At 42.2% G+C, this 12247-nt stretch overlaps 1 protein-coding gene across 1 annotated transcript; it reads left to right on the top strand.

The window, feature by feature from the left end:
• Window positions 1-911: 911 nt before the first annotated feature.
• LOC115170780 (transmembrane protease serine 9) lies at window positions 912-10493 on the top strand. Its single transcript, XM_029727072.1, has 10 exons — window positions 912-1031; window positions 3462-3482; window positions 3636-3798; window positions 4089-4366; window positions 4803-4939; window positions 5173-5446; window positions 5579-5756; window positions 8463-8719; window positions 9019-9116; window positions 9226-10493. The coding sequence occupies exons 1-10, from the start codon at window positions 974-976 to the stop codon at window positions 9583-9585; spliced, it is 1824 nt and encodes a 607-aa protein (XP_029582932.1). The 5' UTR covers window positions 912-973; the 3' UTR covers window positions 9586-10493.
• Window positions 10494-12247: the final 1754 nt, after the last annotated feature.

The raw sequence follows: 12247 nt of genomic DNA, 5'->3' as shown, positions 1-12247 counted from the left end.
GAAATTATTTTTTACTAATATTCTGCCAACTCTTTGGGCAACATACTTTTGGTCATGCAGTGTATGTGGACTCCTGCTCGTCAAACATCTAATTCCAAAATCATGGGCATTAATATGGAGTTAGTCCCCCATTGCTGCTATGACAGACTCCACTTTTCTGGGAAGGCTTTCCACTAGATGTTGGAACATTTCTGCGGGGACTTGCTTCCATTCAGCCACAAGAGCATTAGTGGGGTCGGGCACTGATGTTTGGCGATTAGGCCTGGCTCGCAGTCAGCGTTCCAATTCATCCCAAGGGAGTTCGATGGGGTTGAGGTCAGGGCTCTGTGCAGGCCAGTTGTTCTTCCACACCAATCTTGACAAACCATTTTTGTATGGACCTCGCTTTGTGCACGGGGGAATTGTCATGCTAAAACGGGAAAGCCTTCCTTAAACAAAGTTGGAAGCACAGAATCACCTAGAATGTCATTGCATGCTGTAGCGTTAAGATTTCTCTTCACTGGAACTAATGGGCACAGCCCGAAACATAAAAAACGTCCCCAGTCCATTTTTCCTCCTCCACCAAACTTTACAGTTGGCACTATGCATTGGGGCAGGTAGCGTTCTCCTGACATCCGCCAAACCCAGATGGTGAAGCGTGACTCCTCACTCCAGAGAACACGTTTCCACTGCTCCAGAGTCCATTGGCTGTGAACAGTTCTTGTGTTGATGTTGCTTCCAGAGGCAGTTTGCAACTCGGTAGTGAGTTTTGCAACCAAGGACAGGTGATTTTTACGCACTATGTGATTCAGGGAAGAGAGAAAGAGGAGAGTGGGAGGAGAGAGAACAGGTGTTTCCGGGTATATGTATGTCTCAGGTTTCAGTGTGGGAGAGGAAGATAGATAAAGGGGAGGAGTGAAGGCAAAAAGTATGAACACTCAAAAAAAAGTATGAACACTCAACAGGACAGGCTGTAGTGGCAGGCATTGAAACGATGGAAGTCTCCAAAGCACTCTGTTTGGTGACTCTACTAGTTGCTCTCTTTTCAAAAGGTAAGAGATGAGATTCCTGTTATTCCACTGCTTTCCTTCTATTGACTGGTGAATGGAGTCAAGGAGTTGGTCAGGTTTAGAATTTTCTTGGTGGTGGGCTATATGGGCCGTATTGACTATTTATAGAATACAGGCATAGCCGATTACACTGTTTTGGGCCTTGAGGGAGGCCCTGTGCCTAATTTAAGGCAGAAGGTTCACGTTTGTCAAATATTTGTCTAAGACGTGAATGTATGTTGTGTGAGCGAGGTATAACGTGTGTCCTTAAAGACATTTATCAGTCTAAAGTGGAGCCTCATGGCAACATAACTTAATTACACTGCAGAAGGGTCAGTGTGTTTTAGGGTTTGTGGACCAGTTGAACTTATACATCTAATTTCAAAGCAGTAAGGAAAGTGAAGGGGGTGCTAGCCCAAGTTGTGTCACAGCCGGTCGTGACCGGGAACTCCCAAGGGCGGCGCACAATTGGCCCAGCGTCATCCGGGCTAGGGGAGGGTATAGGCCAGCTGGGGTTTTTCTTTGACTGTGTTTGCCTCCGACACATTGGTTCCCAAAATTGTCTATCGATATTAATTGAAGGTTAAGGTTAGGCTTTAAGTTAGCAGTGTGATTAAGGTTAGGTTTGAAATTGTAGAAATAGGCAGGGTTTAGGACTTTGGCTGTGTAAACTAGTGTTAACCAGATATATTGGAGCGGCTGACTTCTGGGTTAGCGAGCAGTGTGGATATGAAGCATCCCGACGAGAAAATGGGGGACAACATAATACAAACTAGGCAGCCAGATGAATCCCCTTCAGGACTATATTTTGCATGAGAATTTGCATCTGTGAACAGCCTGAGAGAAAAATCTAAAGCACTGTCAAGAAGAGACGTCTCTATTCTAAAGACCTATTTGTAAATTGAAACATGAACCACATCTGCGGCCTGTGAGACTGTGGTTTGTTCTTAGATCTAATACAGCTGTAAATCCAGTATCAATGAGCCTGTAAAATGAATGACACTTGGTGCCCCTGTTTGTGCCACTGGACCTGACGTGAAAAAGACGCACCTTAATTAGGCCTATCAGTCTTTCACTGGTGTGTGTGTGTGTGTGTGTGTGTGCGTGTGATTGCCTTCTGAAGTGTTTGGAGAGTTGCGCAAGACCATTGAATGGCTTTTTAACACTAGTTCAATTAGCATGTAAAGGAAATGTTGTGCCATCAGCTGATAATGACATATTCCATCTTAACGGAAACTTGAGTCACCAATGCAATGCTCGTCTGTACTTGTCTTAAGGGCAGAGTACAGGGAAGAAATTGATGTTCTAAAGTGTATGAACATTGGTCGTGTTTGTCGTCACAAAAAACAGTTGGATGGAATAGTATATTTTATATGTTCATTATGTAATGCAATGAACTTGTAGAAACAAAAATTTGTTTGTAGATACGTCTGATTTGTCTGTTTACCTCTATGTTGTATACATTCATTAAAAAACATGACCTAATTTTAAGTTAGTGGGTGGGGACTGAATGTGAAGCCAGTCAACCTGACAGTCACACCCATAGAGCACCCAGAGGTAGGGTGCTCCTTTAGCTTCACTGGTCTGAAAAGACAGGAGGTGAAAGTGTTATTATGACAGACGTTTAGCAGTGGGCTTAATTTCTCCTGTCCAGTTCTTTTAGATTAGCTCAAATAAAGGAACGTAGGTGAGGAGAGGAAGCCTCTTTAGACCATTGATTTGTCACATACAGAGAAGATTCAAAACAATAGTGGAGGCATGAGAAGGGTGATTGGGTGGACTATCCTTTGTAGACAAGTCTTAGAATGCATTATAAAACATGACCAAGTATTCTTTCATGGGAAATCCCCATACAGTCATACAGCAATGATGACTGTTTGTTGTGACCACATTGCTTTCTTTGAATGATTGTGCATTTTATCTTGTTCTTTGTTTCCTGATGAGCCGGTTTTTCTTTAGCTCTCCTCTAAAGATGCAGTATATATTTCCTCATCCTCTTTATCTTATTCATAAGGCTTTGGTCCACAAATTATATTTATCTAGTATTAGTTCATTAGTATAAAATAAAAACATATTTTTGTAATTCTGAGAGTAATCTATTCTCCTAGGTTGTTTTAATAGGTAATGTGTTAACTACATTCTGGACAATGTTAAGTGGACAGCAGTATTAGGTAACATACACAGTGATGAAAGACGTTTTGACAGATGGCGTTTAGTTTAACAATCCAGACTCATAATAAGAAAACAGCTGAAATAGTTTGTTCAGAGGAAAAGTCTGTATGGACACCAGAAACAAACGGACGGACGGACAGACAGACAGACTATGTTTCTACTATAAAACCAATGGGGTGAAAAGAGTTATGAATTACATGTTTGCCCACAGTGTGCCAAAACCAAACTGTTCAACTGTTTTCGGCTTCTCCTGTTTTTCAGTGTCTCACTCTCAGTTGGATGGTAAGTCCCCTCATTTTTCAATCAAATGTCTGTTATTTTCCTAATTGAATGACTTAACCATGCTCCTATTCACTGACTAACTAGTGAGCTTTAATCTCTTCACTTCCTGTGTGTTATATTTTGTAATCCCTCGCCCATCTGTGTCTTTGTTAGTGTGTGGAATCTCTCCTCTCAACACTAGGATCGTGGGGGGTCAGGATGCTCCTCCAGGGAGTTGGCCATGGCAGGCCAGTCTGCAGAAATCTGGCAGCCATTTTTGTGGGGGATCCCTTATTAACAAAGAGTGGGTGCTGACTGCTGCTCACTGCTTTCCCAGGTGAGGACCCATAAAAAAACGACTTAATTCAATCAAATCTGTATTGTAGCATTTCTACAAACTGTCATAATAATAATAGATTTAGATTTTCATGTGATCACATAAAACCACTATGTTTTTTTGGGACAGTAAACAGACGTTCCTCCCCATCATGTTTTCAAAATGAGATGTGGGAAGTAAAGGGAGTAGTTTGTAAATAAATGATAATTCTCAAATATTGCAGAGGTGGGTGCTACAGGCCCTTCAAACATTTAATACAATTCTAACTTCAAACTCTTTCTCATCACCAGAACATCAAATAGTACATCAAATTTGCTGGTCTACCTGGGTCGTCAGAACCAGCAGGGCTCCAACCCTAATGAAGTGAGACTTACGGTCACTCAGATCATCTGCCACCCCAACTACATCAGTAGAACCAGCGACAACGACATGTGTCTGTTGAAGCTCTCCTCCTCCGTGACTTTTACCAACTACATCCGGCCAGTCTGCCTAGCTGCACAAGGCAGCTCCTTCTATGCTGGCACTACTAGCTGGGTCACAGGCTGGGGCACCCTCAGCAGTGGAGGATGTGAGTACACAGATATAGCTTGTTTTAACTACTACTGATAATGGATCAGAATTATGAGAGGTCTTGTGTATGTTGAGGAAGCCCTTTTTCTCATGGGTTGAAAGTCTATCCTCAGTGTCCCTGCCCTCACCACAGACTAGAGCTGGGCGATATGGACAAAAATGTATACCGCAATAAATTACCTGAATTGATGCGATAACGATAAATCGAACGATAAGTTTAACATTCATGTGCCCCAGTTTTTTCATTAGCCTTTCAACTACTACTAGTTTTATTGTTGTAGCTATCAATTGTCCCATTAACAATCACCCATATAAGCAAACTTATTTCATTTCAAACTTCACATTGTCTAGTATGAGCTACTTATCGTAGTGAAGAATATCAGCAATGCCTGTGATAAGTGGTTGGTGTCTACATTTTCGGTTTATCATCCCAGCTCTACCACAGATCCTACAGGAGGTGGATGTGCCAGTAGTGGGAAACAGGCAGTGTAACTGTAATTATGGAGTTGGCTCCATCACTGACAACATGATCTGTGCTGGTCTATCAGCAGGAGGAAAGGATTCGTGTCAGGTAAAATCTCTTGGGTGTCCTTTTTGTTTATTAGTGTCAGTCAATTACACATTGAGCCAATTCTCCGAAAACAGGTTATACCTAATCCTAGACAAAAAATAATCTTCAAGAGATTCCCCATTGAAAATAATTATTTGTCTGAGACTAGGCTTCATCGAGGAAACTGACCCACCATATTTCATAATCCTGTGACAATTCAATCCCAGTGACACTGTAAATCTGTCTATGCATAGGGGGACTCAGGAGGTCCGCTTGTGAGCAAACAGGGTACTCGCTGGATCCAGTCTGGCGTTGTAAGTTTCGGCTACGGCTGTGCTCTGGCAAATTACCCTGGTGTGTACGCCAGAGTTTCCCAGTACCAGACCTGGATCAACAGCCAGATTACCAGTGCCCAACCAGGCTTCATCACCTTCTCATCCAATGGGACTGACTCTGACCTTAGTGTCACCTGCACTGCTCTGCCATCAGTCAGAATCACCACCATCCCCCCTACTACCACACCCGCACGTACGTACCTATAGTCTAACTTGTGCATATGGCTAAACATTGATGTGAATCTCTACCTCTGTAATAAATCTGACTACTGGATTACTCCCTTTTATTTGTCTCTCAAACTTGTATCCGTCTCTCCCTCTGCAGCTGTGGTGTGTGGCAGCGCTAGCGCCTCTTTGAACTCCCGTATTGGTGGGGGAAGCTCGTTGGCGACAGCAGGCTTGTGGCCCTGGATAGCCAGCATACAGAAAAACGGAGCACACGTTTGCGGGGGCACGTTAGTGGCGGTGGACTCTGTCATGAGCGACGCTAGCTGCTTCTCCAGGTAAGTTAACTCTACCTGTATTTCAAAGGGGAGAGCAAGTACTTAAGTGCCGGATTAAAATGTCAGTCATGACATATTCTAAGGAAATCTAGTCATACAACCTACATTTAGATTTTTGAAGGTGCCATTACATTAACATTTAGTCACGCTGTCACGCGTGTCGTAATGTAGAGACCAAGGCGCAGCGGGTTGCGTGCTCATAATTATATTTATTATAGCGAACAAGGAAAAAAGATAAACAAAGAATGACAGCTAACAGATTTGCAGGCTAAACTAACAGCAGTGCAAATACAACTACCACAATCAACCAGGTGAAAACAAGCTCCCTATATATATGACTCTCAATCAGGAACAACGATGTACAGCTGTTCCTGATCGAGAGCCACACAGACCAAAGAAATATACAAACTAGAAAACCTAGAATACCAAAACAAGAACATACACCAAAACCCCGGAACACATAAATAAAACACCCCTCTACATACACATAACCCCCGAACCACATAAAACAAAGACCCCCTGCCACATCCTGACCAAACTCCAATAACAAATAACCCGTATTACTGGTCAGGACGTGACAGACGCTTTCCTTTTAAACCCTCATGCAAAAGGTTAACCAAGGTTAATTAGTCTGATGTAGGAAATCTGTACAGTCCTTGTGCTAGTGAAAATCCTTTTAGGGACATGGGAACAACACTTTACATGTTGGGTTTATATTTTTGTTCAGTATACATAACCCATACATGTCACATTCATAAGCAGTACATATGAATTGAATTAATACTTATGTTAACAACTACAAGTAAGAAAATATCAACTTGCTACAATCATAATTGCATTCAAAATGATGACAGAATTCATACTAAAGAGTTAGATGCACTATGCCGAAATCGCGCCACCATTTGTCTAACTTCAGTTTGTGATAAAACAAGCAGTCATTGTGTAGAGAATCATTGTATATTCTAAACCACTGTGAAATATATTTTCCATAACCAAAAATATTGTATATTCAGCTGTTTGAAGCTGGTGTAAAAGATGCAAAAACTTCAGAACGGGAAGCATAGAAATAGCATACATACAACGCATCTACCACTTCTTAGACTTGCTTTCGACGGGAAGGAAATTTCTATGCGAATTTGGTCGGTCGCCCAAAAAGTAGTATATTGTATGACAGGTGTCTACCTAGGGAATAACACATTCTTCATCAAATCAAATTTATTTATATAGCCCTTCTTACATCAGTTGATATCTCAAAGTGCTGTACAGAAACCCAGCCTAAAACCCCAAACAGCAAGCAATGCAGGTGTAGAAGCACGGTGGCTAGGAAAAACTCCCTAGAAAGGCCAAAACCTAGGAAGAAACCTAGAGAGGAACCAGGCTATGAGGGGTGGCCAGTCCTCTTCTGGCTGTGCCGGGTGGAGATTATAACAGCACATGGCCTAGATGTTCAAATGTTCATAAATGAACTGCATTGTCAAATAATAATAATCATAGTAGTTGTCGAGGGTGCAACAAGTCAGTAACACAAGAGTAAGTGTCAGTTGGCTTTTTCATAGTCGATCTTTGAGAGTATCTCTACCGCTCCTGCTGTCTCTAGAGAGTTGAAAACAGCAGGTCTGGGACAGGTAGCACGTCCGGTGAATAGTTCAGGGTTCCAGCAGGTCTGGGACAACAGGTCTGGGACAGGTAGCATGTCCAGTGAACAGGTCAGGGTTCCATAGCTGCAGGCAGAACAGTTGGAACTGGAGCAGCAGCACGGCCAGGTGAACTGGGGACAGCAAGGAGTCATCAAGCCAGGTAGTCCTGAGGCATGGTCCTAGGGCTCAGGTCCTCCGAGAGAGAGAAAGAAAGAAAGAAAGAGAGAATTAGAGAGAGCATATTTAAATTCACACAGGACACCGGAAAAGACAAGAGAAATACTCCAGATGTGACAGACTGACCCTAGCCCCCCGACACATAAACTACTGCAGCATAAATACTGGAGGCTGAGACAGGAGGGGTCAGGAGACACTGTGGCCCCATCCGATGAAACCCCCAGACAGGGCCAAACAGGTAGGATATAACCCCACCCACTTTGCCAAAGCACAGCCTCCACACCACTGGAGGGATATCTCCAACCACCAACATACCATCCCGGGACAAGGCCGAGTATAGCCCACAAAGATCTCCGCCATGGCACAGCCCAAGGGGGGGCACCAACCCAGACAGGAAGACCACGTCAGTGACTCAACCCACTCAAGTGACGCACCCCTCCCAGGGACGGCATGGAAGAACACCAGTAAGCCAGTGACTCAGCCCCCGTAATAGGGGTAGAGGCAGAGAATCCCAGTGGAAAGAGGGGAAACCAGCCAGGCAGAGACAGCAAGGGCGGTTCGTTGCTCCAGCCTTTCCGTTCACCTTCACACCCCTGGGCCAGATTACACTTAATCATAGGACCTACTGAAGAGATGTGTCTTCAGTAAAGACTTAAAGGTTGAGACTGAGTCTGCGTCTCTCACATGGGTAGGCAGACTATTCCATAAAAATGGAGCTCTATAGGAGAAAGCCCTGCCTCCAGCTGTTTGCTTAGAAATTCTAGTTACAATTAGGACACATACATAACCCCTACATATCACATTTATAGGCAGTACATAAGCATTTCATAAGACAGCAATCAGAATGTAGTTTAGTGTCCCTCACTAAACACAACTCATTCCATCTCTCCAGCCAGCCCAATGCCTCTCAATGGACCGTGATCCTGGGTCGTCTGAAGCAAAACGGCTCCAACCCTAACGAGGTAACCCTGAATGTCATCAACATCACCATGAGCAACTTGACGGGCAACAACGTGGCCATCCTCCGACTGGCCAGCAAACCCAAGTTGTCTAACTACATCCAGCCTATCTGTGTGGACCAGGGAACCAGCACCTTCAGCACAGGGACTAAGTGCTGGGTGGCTGGCTGGGGCACTGGCCAGGGTGGGGGTGAGTGGATGGACAACTGTCTTTGTGTGTTTCTTAGAAATGTGCCTGTTCAGTAACAAGCTCTATAGATCTGAAAGAATTGGAAAAGCAATGGAAGTACTGTAGGTCCACCTTTCCTTTGATAGGATAGGTGGGATTTTCAACATATTGTTTACACCCTATCCAGGCCTCTCCGATGTACACACATGCCTAGGGTAGGGGCTGGCTAGGGATTGTTTCCAGAAAGATACGACCTTAGGAGTGTGTGTCTGTGTGTGTGTATTGGTATGATAAGTAATAAACTCTCTCTTTGTCCTCAGCTGAGCAAGTCCTGCAGGAGTTCCAGACCTCTGTGGTGGAATGCGTGAATGTTCCATCTACGGAAAAAATTTGCACCGAACCTGTGACACTACTGCAGGTATGGCACAGTTGATCTATAAATCTGTCTTACTATTTTGCACATAACAGTAAGAACATAACAGTATGACCATATTAACCCATGTTTTTCTCTGCTTCTCTCCCCATAGGGTGATGTGGGTGGTCCTCTGATGTGTAAGCAGGGCAACTCATGGTTTCAGACTGCTGTGTTGACTGTCGGCAGCAGCAACGCCACTAGCGGCAACACCACCAGCACTAACAGCACTAGCAAAGCACGATTGAGCCGGAGTCTTCGCGCCTCCCCCAACCAAGTCTTCACCAAAACCTCCCACTTTAAGGACTTCCTGACTTCCACATTGGGAACCTTACTATTCCCCGCCACAACCATTACTCCCACAACCCCCTCAGCTGGTGGCAGCAGTGGAGCTTCCCCGGCCCACTCCTCCTTCTCTCTCTTCCTTGTCCTCCTTTTCTCCCTCTCTTCTGTCCTCCTGTTGGGCTGGGATTGACGCTAAGCAACTCCATTGCAACCATTGACAAGTCCTTTCTGTAACTTCCAACCAATCAAAAGTCTATTTTTCTAGCAATTAATCAATTTCTGGCAGTGACTGGCAGTGTCAAAGCCAGGAATGCAACGTTGAATTCAGGGAGCCTTCATCTCCAGTCACTTGAATGATGAATGTTTGTTTTTCTTTACTATGTCAAATCCAATCAGTAATATATATTTTTGCTGTCACTTTTTTTGTATCAGTAACATTTTCTGGACAATATTTGTTGACTCAAACAGCACTGTTTAAGTTGCAATATGCAACATTTTCTGTTCAAAGCTGTCTGGGTATGTGTAACAGTGTTACATATTAATATCCAGATGAATATGACTGTAGTAGCACACTTGACTTTCTCCAAAGATTATAGTAGTCTATTCTACAGTATCTGTGAGCCAAAATGGCAAGTAGCCAACATGCACTGAACTATAAGATAGTCATACTGCACTTTACTGGACATGTGCCATGGATTATTATATACTTAACAAATCACAATGTTATGATGGTTTTAACAAAACTTGTTCTAAATGAATTGAAGAATGGAATCCAAAATGCTGCCTGTCGGAAGGTATATTTTGTGTTTCATCATGTTTCTAACTAAGCTTTGAAAATAATTGTGTGTTTTAACAATTATCTCTACCCTATGTAAGCAGGGTAATACTTTATTTTGTGTACAGAAATGTCAATGATAAATTACTATTTTTTTATGTTCATGTTCTGAAAGCATTTAGCTAAGATATTTTGCTTTACTTCAAGAACCTGCTCTATGCAGGAAGTAGTCCTAAATGTCAGTGGTGAATTAATACAATTCCATAAAAAAAAAGTTTCTGTAAAACAGTCAAATGAGTAAATAAATGTATAGTTGCTTTGTGTGCCTTTGTCTAGTCAACTGTTTATATTTTTTTTCTACAATCAAAATTGATAATGTATCATATTTTCCTATAATACTATTCTCATATCATTTCTTGTAGGGTTGCAAAATTCCACAAACTTTCCCAAAATTCCTACCCTAGCTGATGTAATTCAGACAGACTACAAAATGATTTCCCAGAAATCCTGGTTGTAATTCCAGGAATATTTTTGTGTGGGGGATCACAAAATCGGGAGTCCTCCAACCAGAGTCCTATAAATCTACCGTAATTATTCACACTAATCATGGAATTGTAATGACAACTGTCCAATTGTCATGAACTGTGCACCAAGTTTAAACTGTGACGTACAGTATGGTCTGCGTTCCATAATGATTCAAATAGGCTACATGTCCCAAAGTATTACCCAACCTGTAATACGTCGGCTTAATATGATCCACTATTTCTAGCGATCCTCAGGAATAAACACACGGATGTGACAGATGAAAGGTGAACTAACAATGGAATGATGCAAAATATAAGGAAACAAACTAAAGTGACAGTTATAAATGTGGGTATAATTGACGGTGGCTACCAATTAGTGGGTAGTATTTAACACAATACAAATTGTAAAACATACAGTAAAAAGTTGAGGCATATAAATAAAACATTCTAGAAGGTTTGGCGCAATACTGTCATTTGTGCATGGCTACAGAAGGTTGGGCCTACAAATGTAATTCTTGCAAGTTAGTATAATGCCAGCATTTCATAAACGTCACTGTGGAAAAGGTGATATGTTTAGTTTAGTTTATCCCCCTTAGCTACAACACATGCAGCAGCTACTATTCCTGGGGTCTACATAAAACATACAAACACATGACAAAGTATAGAACAGTAATAGACAAGAACAACATTATATTCTAATAAAAAATGAACAGTTATATATAGGAAAGACACCAAGAGACAACAAAAATACCCCTAAACTTTTTACACATTTTGTTGTGTTACAGCCTGAATTTAAAATGTATTACATTTAGATGTGTCACTGGCCTACACACAATACCCCAAAGTGAAATTGTTCTTCGAAATGTTTACAAATGAATAAAAAGTGATGACCTGGCCTCCGCAATCACCTCAACCCAATTGGGATGGTTTGGGATGAGTTGGACCCCAGAGTAAAGGAAAAGCAGCTAACAAGTGGGAACTACTTCAATACTGTTGGAAAGGCATTCCAGCTGACTACCTCATGAAGCTGGTTGAGAGAATGCAAAGCTGTCATCAAGGCAAAGGGTTGCTACTTTTAAGTATCTAAAATATATTTTGATTTGTTTAACACTTTTTTGGTTACTACATGATTCCATATGCGTTATTTCATAGTTTTGATGTCTTCACTATTATTCTACAATGTAGAAAATAGTAAAATAAAGAAAAACCCTGGAATGAGTAGGTGTGTCCAAACTTTTGACTGGTACTGTAGGTATTCCTCTTGTCCAGATGGGATAGGGCAGTGCGCTGGCGATGGCATCGTCTGTGGATCTATTGGGGCGGTAAGCAAATTGAAGTGGGTCTAGGGTGTCATGTATGGTGGAAATTACAAGATCATGTTATAATACTTGTATTGCATCAAATGGTTGTTTTATGCAACACAATGGAGGGTTCTTATAACTATATTGTGTCTGTGTGAACTGAAAGTGGGCCTCTGGGAGATTTAACACTGACAGAAGATTTACGATGTCTTTGTGGTGATAAAACCCCAAAAGACTTAGTTTAAAAATAAC

The sequence above is a fragment of the Salmo trutta genome, chromosome 32 (genome assembly GCF_901001165.1).
Source record: "Salmo trutta chromosome 32, fSalTru1.1, whole genome shotgun sequence".
Taxonomy (NCBI): domain Eukaryota; kingdom Metazoa; phylum Chordata; class Actinopteri; order Salmoniformes; family Salmonidae; genus Salmo; species Salmo trutta.
Note: the sequence above shows the minus strand (reverse complement) of the source record. Positions and strands in the feature narration are given on the sequence as shown.